Source organism: Poecilia latipinna, unplaced genomic scaffold (assembly GCF_001443285.1).
Source record: "Poecilia latipinna isolate Pla-1442-1.1 unplaced genomic scaffold, P_latipinna-1.0 Scaffold434, whole genome shotgun sequence".
Lineage (NCBI taxonomy): Eukaryota > Metazoa > Chordata > Actinopteri > Cyprinodontiformes > Poeciliidae > Poecilia > Poecilia latipinna.
This window is the reverse complement of record NW_015113050.1, coordinates 43,686-56,803: the sequence shown is the minus strand read 5'-3', so window position 1 is coordinate 56,803 and position 13,118 is coordinate 43,686. Positions and strand designations below refer to the sequence as shown.

Genomic DNA, 13,118 nt, shown 5'->3' with positions numbered 1-13,118 from the left:
GTATGAAAACAGAAATCGGCCTAAAACTTCACAACAAACAGTTTATTTTCTCTACTGGACACAAGTTTATTGAATAATGAGGTTTCATCTCTTCCATATTCTCTTTAATTATTCAATTAAATTCAGTTTTTTGTTTTTTTGGGGGGCGTGGGGAAGTTGGATAAATTTTGTATCCAGCCACAAACAAACAAATTAAAAAGTGTTCTATTTTAGTTTTAAAAAATCTGTTTTGTAAAGTCAATTTTAATCATTTTAAACAATGTTTACAGTTATTAGACTTATCCAGTCTTAATGAGACTGAAACACCTTTTCTATTCTAACTTAATAAAATGTTTTAAAAAGGTACCAATGTGTATCTTCTCAGATAACTAAAAAAAATGACAAAAACTTTAAATCAATCAAATTAGCTCTTAAAAACTGAATCAGGCCTTTTGTAAGGGCAAGAGTTAAAGACAACACAGACATTAGAGATTTTATTCAAAGATTATTGTTGGATTTAACAGATTAAAATGCGTCCTCGTAGTTTCTCGTGCAGCTTCTGCGACAATCATATTATGAGTCTGTAATAAGCAGAAATTCCTGTTGTCAGTCACACAAGACGAGAGCAACCGAACGTGGGGCCGCAGCTCCCTCTTCAGGCCGGAGGAGTTCGACGACGTGAAAAAAGGAATCAAGAAGAAAGGAAGAACCTGGGGCCCCAGTTCAGTTCAGAGCAAAGAAAGACCTGCTGCAGCCGAGAGGTAAGACTGACACTCAGCCAGGCTTAGTCCCAGAACATTTGGTTGATGTTCCTAAAAGTTTTCTGTACTTTGCATCAACCTGGAGGTCAGTTTACTAATCAGATGATAAAGCTTCTGCCTGTGAACTGTTGTTGACGCGACACTTGAACCTTTCGTATCCGAGGGCGGTTAAGCCGATTACAGTCACGTGTTTGGATCCGGAGAGGAACCACTCATGCTCAGGCGAGAACACGCAAACTAGAAAGACTCCAAGCTGGGATTCGAACCCACGACCTTTCTCCACTGGGCAGCCGGCTCCAAAAACAACTCCCATTTTTTTCAACTATTTTCTCTCTACTTATTTACTTCACTCAAACACAAAGTGGGAATATTCATATTTTCAAAGTAATAAATAAGTAAGATGTGCCTCATTTAGTTTGTTCAGTGACCCTGCAGTCTGTCTGGTACTCGTCTTCACCATCTCCTGTGTTCTGGGGTCAGGGTGCGTCCTCTGTCAGACGGCAGTAACCCCTGGTCCACCAGCCTGCTGAAGTCCCAGAAGTCTGTTCCCCTGGCCGCTCTGTTCGGCGAACAAGGTGAGCTAATGACAGGTAGCCACAAACTATCAGATAGACATACGATAGAGAGAAGGCACGCAAACCTTTATTGCTATAATCTTTATTCTTTTCTTACATATATGTGGGTTTATTTCTACTTTTTGAAATAGTTTTTGAACCTCATGGTGTTTATTTCTTTGGTTCTGTTTGCATTTTGTTATAAACCATGCAAGCAACACAGCAGGCGCCCAGAAGATGAAATGAAAACGAGACATTTTGTCTTGCATGCAAAATTATTGGTTTGGTTTCTAACTCTGCGTCTCATCACCCTTCACCCCTGGTGAAATACACAGTGGACCCTCACCTATTTACAGTTCAGTATTTGCAGACTTTTCTGTGGTATGCTGTATTATTTGTGGAAAATTTGCCTATTTACAGATTTTCCCTAAAGAATATCTGAAATATTCAAAAGAAAATGCAGCATGCGTAGCACCAATGCTACTTGACACGCTATTAGCTGGCATTAGCAAAGCAGCCAATCCAGTACTGCCATTCCTTGGACCTGATTGACCGGGTGGACTGGCCCCACTGTTACCTGGGGCCAGTCCAGTGGTAGCAGTGTCTTGTTGTGGTACTTTTCTTCACAAGGCTGAAGAAAACCTGTTAGAAGCTGCCTCATGTGGCCTAGTTAAAGTCCAAACCTGAATCCAATAGAAAATTTGTGGCATAAATTGAAAGTTTGGACTAATTAGTGGAGCTGTTTCGGCACAACATCAGTTTCTAAATGGGCTCGTAGAAACGCACCCCGACAGAATGGTGTCTGGATCTGCAGTGAGGAGGGCAAATGTACAACGAATCATCAAGACTTTATTTGCAAAGAAAATCCCTTTTTCCTTGTTTTGATTACATGTAACCAGTTGTGTGTTTGTTTTCAGTGGGAGCAGGCAGGGAGGAGGCGTTCCCCCAGGAATGTCCCGACAGCAGCTCCAAACCAAAGCAGCTCAAGTTCCCCAACCAGGTTTACATCGACCTTCCTCTGTGGAAGGACGAGACGCAGCCTCAGAGCCCCGGTGGGAGCGGCGGACCGGGCGACGCCGGGGTCGGTGCAGGAAGTCCCCCAGAGACTCCGGAAGACCCCTGCACCACCACGTCCACCTCCTCCACCTCCACAACCCCTCAGCTGACCCCCACCAACAGCCTGAAGAGGGCGTCGGCGCGACGGAAGACCGACTTTGCGCTGTACGGCTGTGGCTCGCTGCTGGCCTCTGTGGTCCTGGGTTACGACATCAGAGAGGCCATCAGGACCTCAGCTCCTCCTGAGGAGTGCGAGACCCCAAAAGAGGAGAAGAAGAAGAAGGAGGGCCTGTTTCAGCGTGCAACCCGGTTCCGCCGCAGCACCTCCCCACCGGGCGGCCGCTCCCGCAAGGAAGACGCGTCTTCAAACGGCGGCGCCGCCCCGCCGGTCAACCTCGTCTCGATGTCGGCCATCATGGAGTGCAACTCCACCAAGTGCCTCCTACAGCCGGAGGCCGAGGCGTCGGAGCTGAATCCTGGGAAGGCCGAGCCTGCGGTCAACGATGACAACTCGGAAACATCCCGACCCGTCAGAGCAGCAGCTGCAGACAGCCAGAGCAGCAAGCCTGCAGCTGAAACCCAGAAGGCAGAGCAAAGTCAGAGTCGGCCCCCAGAGCAGAGCAACCACAACACAGGAACACGACTGCGCAGGAAGAAGTACACCGCCAACCACAACAGTGAGGGGCACACACCGCACCGCAAGAACACTGATCTCAGAATATCTTTGGTCTAGTTTCTACAGCAAACCTCCCAGTGGATGAATACATTAAAAAGTCTTGTTTCATTTGCAGGAGAAGTACTTAAAACTAGTACTTTTTCATATTAAGGAATTATTAACTCAAAACCAGGTGCATATCTCACTGAAACGTTGCTTGTACATCAGTTTTGTCTTGTTTCCAGGGTACTAAGACATTTGCATTTGACAACATGTCGTGTTTTTTGCAGTGCATAGCTGGAGGAAGTTGGCATGCTCGGGTTTATCTGACTGTTCTCTCTGCTCACAGCCCACAACGGCCCTCCGGCGCCACCTGCTGCTCAGAGGAAGCAGGAGAAGGAGGAAAAGCCGGCCAACGGGGACGCCGTCCCGCGGCAGAGGCCCGTGTCGTTCCGGGCCAAGCCCCACGCCTGGGCCCTGCTGCGGGGCCGCAACAAGAGCTACTCCCTGGGCCACTACTCCGGGGAGAAGACAGCCCAGGACCTGAGCGTGGTGCTGTCCTCGGAGGTGGGCTGCTCGCTGCTCGACATGGACACGGAGGGGCAGAAGCGGGACTGCACCGTGCCGCTCTGCCGCATCCAGAGCTCCCCAGCACGGCCCTCCATGTTTGAGCTGGAGAAAGAGTTTTTCTCCTAGGAGCCTGGAGCTGAGCGAGGCGGGCTGTAGAGGGTAGCTGGGGGGGCTTTAGACGTACGCTGCCTTTCTTCCTTTTTGTCTCTAAAAGCACCATAGAAAGAAGGTTTTTATTTTATTTTTTTCTTAGTGCCTGAGCAAAGTGATGTTGGGGTGTCACAGCGCTCTAAAAGAACCGCCTTAAACACGTTTCCAGAACAGACTCTGACCTCTAACCTCGCCGTTACCCCGCCCTGTCCCCCTTGGTACGTCGTCGCAGCTCAACGTTGACCGCCGCTGCATCTCCCCCAACTCTAAACAACTTTTTATTTATTTTTATTGGTAATTTAATATGAACTGAGTTAGCGGGCAGCAGGACATACATTCCACCTCCGTTTCACAGCTGCGTCATCAGGCTCCTAGATTTATTTTCTCACTGGAGAATCGTGCATGTAAACTTAAAATGTTCACAAAAAACAGGAAAAAAAAAAAAAAAGCAATATTTGTGAATATGACTTTTTACCCACTGTCAGCCTGATGCTGCTGTTGTTTTCTATTGCAAACGTGTTTTTACGACTGTCGGCTCACTCTGCGCTCTAGGAACAGGTTACATTATCAATGCTAGAGCCGAAGCATCTTTTGTTTCACCCAGAACGACCTAAAGATTATAGAGATGCAGGTAGAAAATCACTGGAAGTCTTACGAAGCAGACATGGAATCTATTCTTGTAAAAAAAAAAAAAAAAAGAAAAGACAAGAAAAATGTTGCTTTTTATGTATTTATAGATGTCTTTTTTTTTTCTGGTTCTCGGCACACTAAAGCAGATTTTTCACATAAAGCAGTAAAACTCAACAAGAGCTGATTGGTTGAAACATGAACACATGAGCTGCGTCTGTAATGGGGAATTGAAGAAGTTAAACTCTTACGGATTCATCTCACACACTCGAGCTTTTATTTTAAATTTTGATGATTGATGAAACGTCTCAGAAATATTCCATAAGGCTTTGGAAAGCAGAAATATCAGCCTACGGTTTATTTATCCACTTAACTCATCTTCATCTTGACAACACTCCACAGGTTCTCTGTGGGGTTCGGGTCAGACCAGTTCGCAGGGGGTTGCCATGGTTACAGGAGTCACCTTCTGCTGGAAGATGACATCAGTATCCGCATGGCTTCACAACCCTTTCTAAGCTGTTACTTTCTCATCTTTTTCCACACTGCCACACTTTTCCCTCCACTCAACTTTCCATTGACATCCACTGAACGGGCAGCTTCGTTAGCAGCGACCCTTTGAGGTCACTGTCTTAAAAGTAACACATCAGTCCTTTTTTTTTATGCAATATTTTAAAATCCCAATAAACTTTACACTCAGTTCCCATTAGCTTTAAGCCGTAGTCATCAAAACAAAGAATCTGTTTAACACGAGTTTTACCTTTTGATGAGTTACTGAAACAAATCACAGTTTAAGTCACACTCTGTTTTACTGAGGGACTTGTATTATTTCCACACATTCCTGAATGCAGCTGGTTTTTAAAGTGTTCTCAGTAAAGCCTGTGCCTTTTTTAATGCAAGCATCACGTATTTTTACCTGAATGAACCTGTTGAACTGTTACATTTAACAACTTCCACATTCGGTTGAATCCGTTTCGCATCATGAAGTCTATTTATGCGTAAAAATATTTCTTTTCACCTGAACAGACTCGTCCCGTCGCGCTCAGAAACGCCTGGAGACGTTTAAATTCAATTTTACTTTAAACTACCTGCTTCCTCAGGACTTGTGAAGGTCTCTGTATCCCAGCAGGCTTTGCTCTCCAGACCTTTTCTACGCTCCAGAGCTCTGAATCGGTTTTGCACTGTAACTGAAAAGTGCGTATGGCGCCGCTTCACTTGTTTCACTCGTTGTCTTACTGAGTTTCCTAGAGAAGGGCTAAAAAATGAACTTAGAGAAGCATCTGAATTACCAGACGGTGTGAATGTCTTCCTGACGTTTGCGTGCGTCTTGATTTTTTTTTTTAATTTTTTTTTTTTTTTTGTAGAACGTGAAGTATCCGAGTCTCAAACTGTTAAAGGTGCTTTCCACAAGCCAGTTTTCTTCCGTTTTCCAGAACCGTCTGTAAATAGCACGCCGCTTTGTGACGAATGTTTTCTCTTACATTCCTAAGACGTTTTGCCACGGCAGCGATGGGGACCAGATTTGAAATGAGAATTTTTCTGCGTTCAGACCCAAAAACCACTAATCCAACCTGCTGCTATGTGAAGGAGACGAAGCGTAGAGGCCTGCGAAGTGATCAAACCGTGTAAAACTTCTTCTTCTTGTTTTTTTGGGGGTTTTTTAAAGACTGCTGATGACACTGACCGGGTTCAGATCTGTTTCAGTGAGCCGTGTGTGTTTATCCTGACAGTATTGGCTATGTCATGCCTGATCGATCAAGAGTTATCATGTTTATCAACGTTTTAAATAAAGTCCACATCAAGCCTATTGTCGTCTTCTTTGATTTTTTTTATTTTATTTTTATTTTATCTTATTGAAATACAACCAACCTTGTGGTTTTAAGTTTGACAAAACACGAGAACGTTCCGGGATATAAAAACTCTCCTACAAGACGATTTTGACCTTTCAGCAGCGCAACAACTGAACACACAAACAAATTAACTTTTAAAAGAGGAAATGAATCCTTTTTATTAGTGAGTTGATGCATGCAGGACAAAGATGAGGTATAAAACATTTTTTGTTTTTAATCTCAAACAGAAGCTCCGGTACTCTTCATTTTTTTTCTTAAACGCCGTGTCCAAAACGTCCAGGAACATTCGTACGTTCTCATTTGTTTGAGATAAAAAAAAAAACAACAAAATGTCAAAAGGTTGTTTCCTCTAAATAATGTTAAACTTGTGCATAAATATTTCAGTAGATAAAATAGTCTTCATGTTTTCACTTCAGCTTCCAAAACAAACGAAATAAAATAACCAAACTTAGTTACAACAACGTCACAAAGAAATGAATTTCACAGTGATCCTCAGCAGAAAATGCTCCAAAATGTCAATCTAGAAAGTTTCAAGTTTTAGCAACCGACTTTAAATAAAATAAAAAAAAAGCTCCTCGAGAGATTCCATTAATCGCACCAGTTTTCCGAGTTCAGACACCCGTGTCTGCAGCCGTGGAGGTAGGGGGTGAGGACTGGAGTGACGAGACGACTCGAGTCAACCGGCGTCTGCAGAAGAAGAAGAAGAAGGAAACCCGTCAAACTCTTCAGGCGCGTTTCTCACGGACACAACAGCTCTTTGGTGCAGAAGCGGACCTGTGTGTGATCAGTCTGTGGTGATGCACTCCGCGGTGCTGCGATCGCTACTCTTCATGTGCCGGGGGACGACGGTCTGTGCTTGGACGCAGTAGCGTGTCCTGGGCTTCAGTTCTGTCAGAGTCAGCCTGGAGCCGCTCGCCACCTCATAAACTTCCTGGAGGAGGGGAGAGAGAGGCGCCGCACGTCAGCCGTCACGCACAGCGCAAAGCGACGGAGGGAGAAAACTGGGGCAACGGGTCAGTTGGTTCTTCTTTTTTTCCCCTGTTTGTTATTGTTCTTTTTTACACCTCTACTCTTCCTCTTCTGCCCCAGCATTTTCTATTTCCTCTTTGCCTTCATAACTGGACAAATGTTGCCCTAAATTTGTCCTTTATTTGAATCTGATCTGTGTTTTTGCCCTAGAATCTGTGACTGCGACTGTTTTGTCACGTAGCAGAATTTAACGGCTTCAAATGATACTTTGCACACACAAAAAAAAAACGCAACATAGATGCTGCACTGCAAAAACACTAAATCTTACCACGTATTTTTGGTCTAGTTTCTAATGCAAAATATCTTATTATGCTTGGAAAAAGACAAAACTATCTGACAAGTAACTTTCCAGCAAGATATATGAGCTTCTTTTCAGTCTGTAATTCATTAATATTGGTGAAAAAGTGCTAACTATAAGTGAATAATCTGCAAATGGAACAAGACATTTTATCCATTTCCAATATGGGAAAAATGTCGATTATAAGTTAGAATCAAGACATAAATGAAATAATCCAGGAATTGATTTTTTTTATCAATATAAAGAAATTATAACTTGCTGGAAAGTAACTTGTGAGTTGGTTTTGTCATATTTCAAGTGTGCTAACATATCTGCACTAGAAACTAGACAAAAACATACTTGCTATGATTTTGTTTTTGCAGTTAGAATTCAAACATAATTAAATGTATTTCTTTCTTTTCTCATCATTTGGAGTCTTTATTACTATTTTTTTTGTTGTTTTTTTTTTAGCAATTTGGGTCAAATATTCACTTTTGGACTTTTCTATTAAATCCATGACTAAATTTTCAGGTTTGTTTTGCGAATAAAAATCTGAAAAGTGTGGCGTGCATATATATTGAGCACCCCCTGAGTCAGAGTTTTCTAGAATCATCTTAATTAATGAAGAGATATTACTAATTTCGCAGGGGTCAGTGTACAAAAATTTTAATAACAATCTGGCAGATTTTGGGTGAAACTGAAGTGCAGAGATTATGGGTAATAATCTGTGTGAGTTCCCTACCTCCTTTCCACCAGGGTGGACGACGTAGATGTTGTTGTCCACGCCGTTGTGCACCTTGCGCATCAACACTCTGGAGGCTTTCACTTGGACCACGACGCCCTGTTTGGACAAGTTCAGCTTCACCGTGGGGGGGCTGATTTTGGCTGCAGATACATAAACAGTCAACTGTCATTAAAATGACATGGTTTGTAACTTCAAAAACAAGAAAAATAAATTTTTCAGACACCATCTTTTTCAGAAATAATTCAACAAATAAGATAGAATAAAGGAGTTGATGTCAAAGAGGAGGGTCGGCGCTTACTGTCCCAGCGGGGGCTGAATCTGCGGGACATGGCCCAGGCCGATTTGCTGCTGGTGGCCACACACGACGCTCGCACCCGGGCGTAGTACCACTCTCTGACGTCGGAGGTGGCGCCGCTGAGGTTACAGTGGTGCCTGTGGATGCCCTGACAGTTACTGGCGTTCAGCCAGTCCAGCTCGCCGTAACTGTGAGAGGTGAGCGGATATTTCTGTCAGACGACTCGGGAAAATCACAGAAGTCGGAGTTGGTTTTGCTGCTATGCTTGGCTTCACTGAAGACCCGATAGTTTAAATGGGTTGTAAAAACAGAAAACAGAAGAATGGATGTTTACACTGTATGTTGAATGGACATGATGATCTGATTCTAGTCGGCGTAAAAATCCGAAACGCTGAGCTGCAGCAACCGTTCTGAAGTTCGAGTTGTTCCAGATACAATCTGGATTTTAACTGGCTCCAGTCTGCTTGAGTTCTTCAAACTGGGGTCATTCTGAACAAATGTCTAGCACAGGTAGGACGTTGACTGCAAATAACTATTCCACAAAATCCCACCACAATAGAACTATTCATTTATCTTGCAGCAGATCAATGCCTGATTTTTCAATGTTTTACAGAGTAAATCTGTTAATGCGAGAAGAACAAAAAAAGATTTGCGAATGTATTTGTGCAAAAAGCACTGAAGGTCAGGGTGCATTTAGTTAAACCATATAGTTGAATTTTGATTTGCCAATCTGATAGTTAAAACTAACAAAATAAGCGGAAACGTATTAGAGCATGTTAGCTTCCTCGTGTTATATTCATTTTTACGCTTGAAAGCAATTTTTAAGTGCTCTCTTAATCTTAATCTGTAGTAGATTAGGCCAACAACACACACAGTTAAAGGTGATAGGTCAGTTAAGGTGTTGGAGGAGGAGCTCCCTCTGCTGGTGGGTTTTCTAAAATTTAAATATTGACAAATACTGGTCCAAAAACACGTGTTCATGGAGAGAAGAAGTCCTTTTTCATATTTCACTCTTGGTGAGAAAACTTAAGACTTTAAAAAAAAATCCATTTAAAGAAATAAAACAAGAGAAAAATGCCATTAAAAAAAATGAATTCCTAGTTGAGCAGATCAAAAGGCTGAAGCAGCAGAAGGAATCCATGTGTGTGTGTGTGTGTGTGTGTGTGTGTGTGTGTGTGTGTGTGTGTGTGTGTGAGCCCTCACATCTTATACTGGACATAGTACTGCAGGCAGGAGCTGTTTGTGGGTGCGGCCCAGTGCAGGCTGTTCTTGTAGTCTATGGACTCAAACTTCACCTGTCCAGGTGGAGCCAGCATCTCTGCAACACAGGAAGTCACATTGTAGCAGCTCAGATGAGAGTTAATAAGTGACGTTTGGAGGAGTTTATCACCAAGACGTAGAACTGAACAGCATGTCAAACTGCAGACGCATTGCAAGGTCGATGTTTGAGTGGTTTGGTTTCTTATTCTAAGTGCCTAGCATGATGACATAATGATGGAAAGAGAAGGATAAAGGAAAGCATGAAACTGAAATTGAAGCTTCTTCTAAATAAATTTAGTCAAGTTTTATCGTATTTTATTCTTTTATTACCTCATTTATAAACATCTGTTTAACTAAACCTTTTTTTTTTATCTCCTGGGACACTATTGTTGAATTGAATTTGTTTGCTTTTACTTAATTCAACACAGAATTCTTTTTTTTGTTTGTTTGTTTGTATTTTTTAAGAGAATAGTTAAATTTGAAGTGAGGTAAAACTGAAGGAAACCGTACAGAGTTGTGCGGTTTCCTTGACCGGCTCAAAGTGATGTCTTTGGGTTTTAAGTAGAAAAAACAAAACCTGCTGGTTTTGTTTGGAGGGAAAGAGGCTTCCTGAGCCTCTGGGAAGGTCAGGAGGACGTCACCCAAAACAAACACTGCTGCCTAACGTAAATCACAAATTCTTCTGTCATCAGGCTTCACTGGAGTAGAGGAATCTCAAATTTCTACAAGTCATTTAACTGTATTTTTTTTCCTCCTTAGGATGATTTGTGACGACTGGTAATGACCAAAACAAGGTATTAACTCATATTTTTTACTCAAATTACGAAGCCAGAATTCACATTTTGTAGGAAAACCTCGGATTGCATCAGTGACAAATCAGTAAATTTAAAAGTGCGACTGCTGCAAAGGTACTGCTGCAGAAAAGTAAAAAAAAATATATGCATATATTTGGTTTTATTTGCAGCTTCTGTTTGCAGTGATTGCCATGTGACCCCTTTAAAAAACAAAGTCGATGTTTATGACAAACACAGCGAACAGGTTTGACAGCCTATTGACCATCACTGACCTTCTCTGTCTCTGAGGATCTACCAAAAAGAAAACCAATAAATGCTGTAAAGGAAATTTACTATAATGTTTTTCCACATCTGCAACAAAACTAGATTTGAAGGAAAATATTGACATCGCAGCCGTAAATCTCAGTCAGGACGTCTCAAATTCAACTTTGGTGTTTTTCCAAAGCGGCTGAAGCTCTGTGATAAAATGAGATTAAAAAGAAAATGATGATGGTGATGAGGAGGAGGACGAGAGCGGAGGTTACCTTGAGCTGTGACACACAGGGCCAGCTTCTCCAGCAGCACGGCTCCCAGCAGCAGGCGGTTCATGATGCGCTCCGTGAAAACCAAACACTCACAAATGCGCTGCTGGCAACCCCGTCCCCTTTAACGTCGCATCACTTCCCCCTTCTAAATGCCACGCTGCCCTGCCCCGTTTATGGCACTTGTGATGTTTAACAACACGGTCATACATTTCCCCCTTAGCCCCCCTTTCTCTCTTTTTTTTTTTTAATTATTTCATATGTAATGCCACTGTCATCAGAAAAACAAGTCATGGATCACTTGTCGTGTTTTTTTCCTGTTTTCAGAAGTTCACAAATCAGATTTTAAAACCATAAACAATGAGTAATTCAGATTATAAAATCCATTAGAATCACTATTAGCCAAGCCAAACTTTATCTATTTCCCTGTTAGTTTATCTGTAAATGTATTTTACAGATAAACTGTAAACTTTATCTATTTCCCTGTTAGTTCATCTGTAAATGTATTTTATATATTTTCCAGGCACATTGTGTCATTTTATTGCAGTCGAGATAAAATGCTGTATATTTCAAACATGGCTTAAACGGAAATTTGACTTTGCACATTGAAATTGAGCCTGTCTCTTTAAGAAGCTCCTGCTCTTTCTGATACTCTCCATGGCCTTCACTTCACGAGTCTCTCAGCCTTCGAGACTCTTCAGAAATTTTTTTATTACTCAACTTCAATATAATTTAGAAACATATGAAAAAAAATCAGTAAAGTTTGTCAATAGTTACACTTCTGGCAGTTTCAAAACTTTTTGGCCTCAGCTTCCTTACATATGGAGGAGATGCGGCTTTGTGCAGTCTCGACGCATACATTTATTTAATAATTTTTTTCCTGAACTCAAGCAATGATGTAGCAATATTGGATTGAAACATAAAAAAATTACTTCATAAATAACCAGAATGAAATTAGAGACAAGGGAAGACAAGAAACTTTATTTTAGTTTTAATCACTAACAAATATCTATTTGAGATAAGTAGTAATGTGGTGATGTGAGTAGCTGTTTAAATCAAGCCTTTCATATACTGTTTTTTATTTTTTGCTTTCTTTTTTAGAGCATGATGGCATTAGCAGATAGCAGCTCTGGACCGAAAATTTGTGACAAAAATGAAAAAGTAAAGAAATAGAAAGAATTCAGCAGTTGTTTTAAAAACTATTTCTCAGTACTTTCATTTAATACGCAGCAGTTTTCAGCAAACCTGCAGTAAAGCGTTTGTGTTCATGTTCTAACGTGCAACATTTAGCTAAGGCTATAAATGCTGTAGTGCTTGATATGATTGCCCCTATTCAAATAAGTGATAATCATGTTGATATTGTTCATATTAAACCCTCATTGAGGTGAGATATAACTCATTTTTTCCCCGTCACGTGTAAATATGAGCAGGTTTTTGGTGAAATATGAGTTTTGAAGTCTGTACATCTGGAATCAGACTCCAGTTTGTTCTGCTCGGTTTTGAAGAAGTAACCTGTGCCGGATCTTTGACTCGATCCATTACTGGTATTGTATTAAAGGTTCAGCCAGTTTGCTAGGAAACATTCTCAGCTTACTAGAAACGAGTTGCATAGTCAATGTTTGTTCTTAGCAGCTGAAACAAAGAGAAGAGTGGCGTCCCGTCCTGAACTTCCTGTTTCTTCTTCGCTTCGGTCCTATTTGAGGCTTTTACGCTAGCAAGATATTAATAGCAGCTTCTAAAATTATATTGCTGTTGAGCGGTTGTGAGGAATATTATATCCTATTTATGATTTTGGTTGTACTAACTTATTAGGACACTCATGGCAGTACGCAACTAAAAAATAAAAAAATTTTTTTACTCATTTGTTGAAATTGTCTCCGTCTTGTGATTGTATGAGACAATTGTGGGGGGAAAAAAAAAAAAAAAAAAAATTTTTCCTTCATCCAGCAAACTAAAAACAACAAATCAAAGCCAGGGGGGGTCAATCAAAACTTTTGG

The 13,118-nt window shown here is 41.5% G+C and overlaps 2 protein-coding genes across 3 annotated transcripts in view; one reads left to right on the top strand and one right to left on the bottom strand.

Annotated features, from left to right (window-relative positions):
- Positions 1-6,149, top strand: part of map3k21 (mitogen-activated protein kinase kinase kinase 21) — a 25,365-nt gene extending 19,216 nt beyond the window's left edge. The window contains exons 7-10 of the mRNA XM_015038216.1: positions 590-740; positions 1,221-1,315; positions 2,212-3,027; positions 3,355-6,149. Coding sequence (XP_014893702.1) covers positions 590-740; positions 1,221-1,315; positions 2,212-3,027; positions 3,355-3,701 — 1,409 coding nt within the window. The 3' untranslated portion in view covers positions 3,702-6,149. The remainder of the gene's footprint in view (positions 1-589; positions 741-1,220; positions 1,316-2,211; positions 3,028-3,354) is intronic.
- il22ra2 (interleukin 22 receptor, alpha 2) overlaps positions 6,006-13,118 on the bottom strand; it is a 13,724-nt gene continuing 6,611 nt past the window's right edge. For both annotated transcript variants that reach the window (XM_015038219.1, XM_015038222.1), the window contains 6 exons: positions 11,124-11,195; positions 9,749-9,863; positions 8,549-8,733; positions 8,248-8,390; positions 6,974-7,130; positions 6,006-6,886 (listed from right to left, as the gene is read on the bottom strand). In XM_015038219.1, the coding sequence (XP_014893705.1) occupies positions 6,984-7,130; positions 8,248-8,390; positions 8,549-8,733; positions 9,749-9,863; positions 11,124-11,195 (662 nt within the window). In that variant the 3' untranslated portion in view covers positions 6,006-6,886; positions 6,974-6,983. The remainder of the gene's footprint in view (positions 6,887-6,973; positions 7,131-8,247; positions 8,391-8,548; positions 8,734-9,748; positions 9,864-11,123; positions 11,196-13,118) is intronic.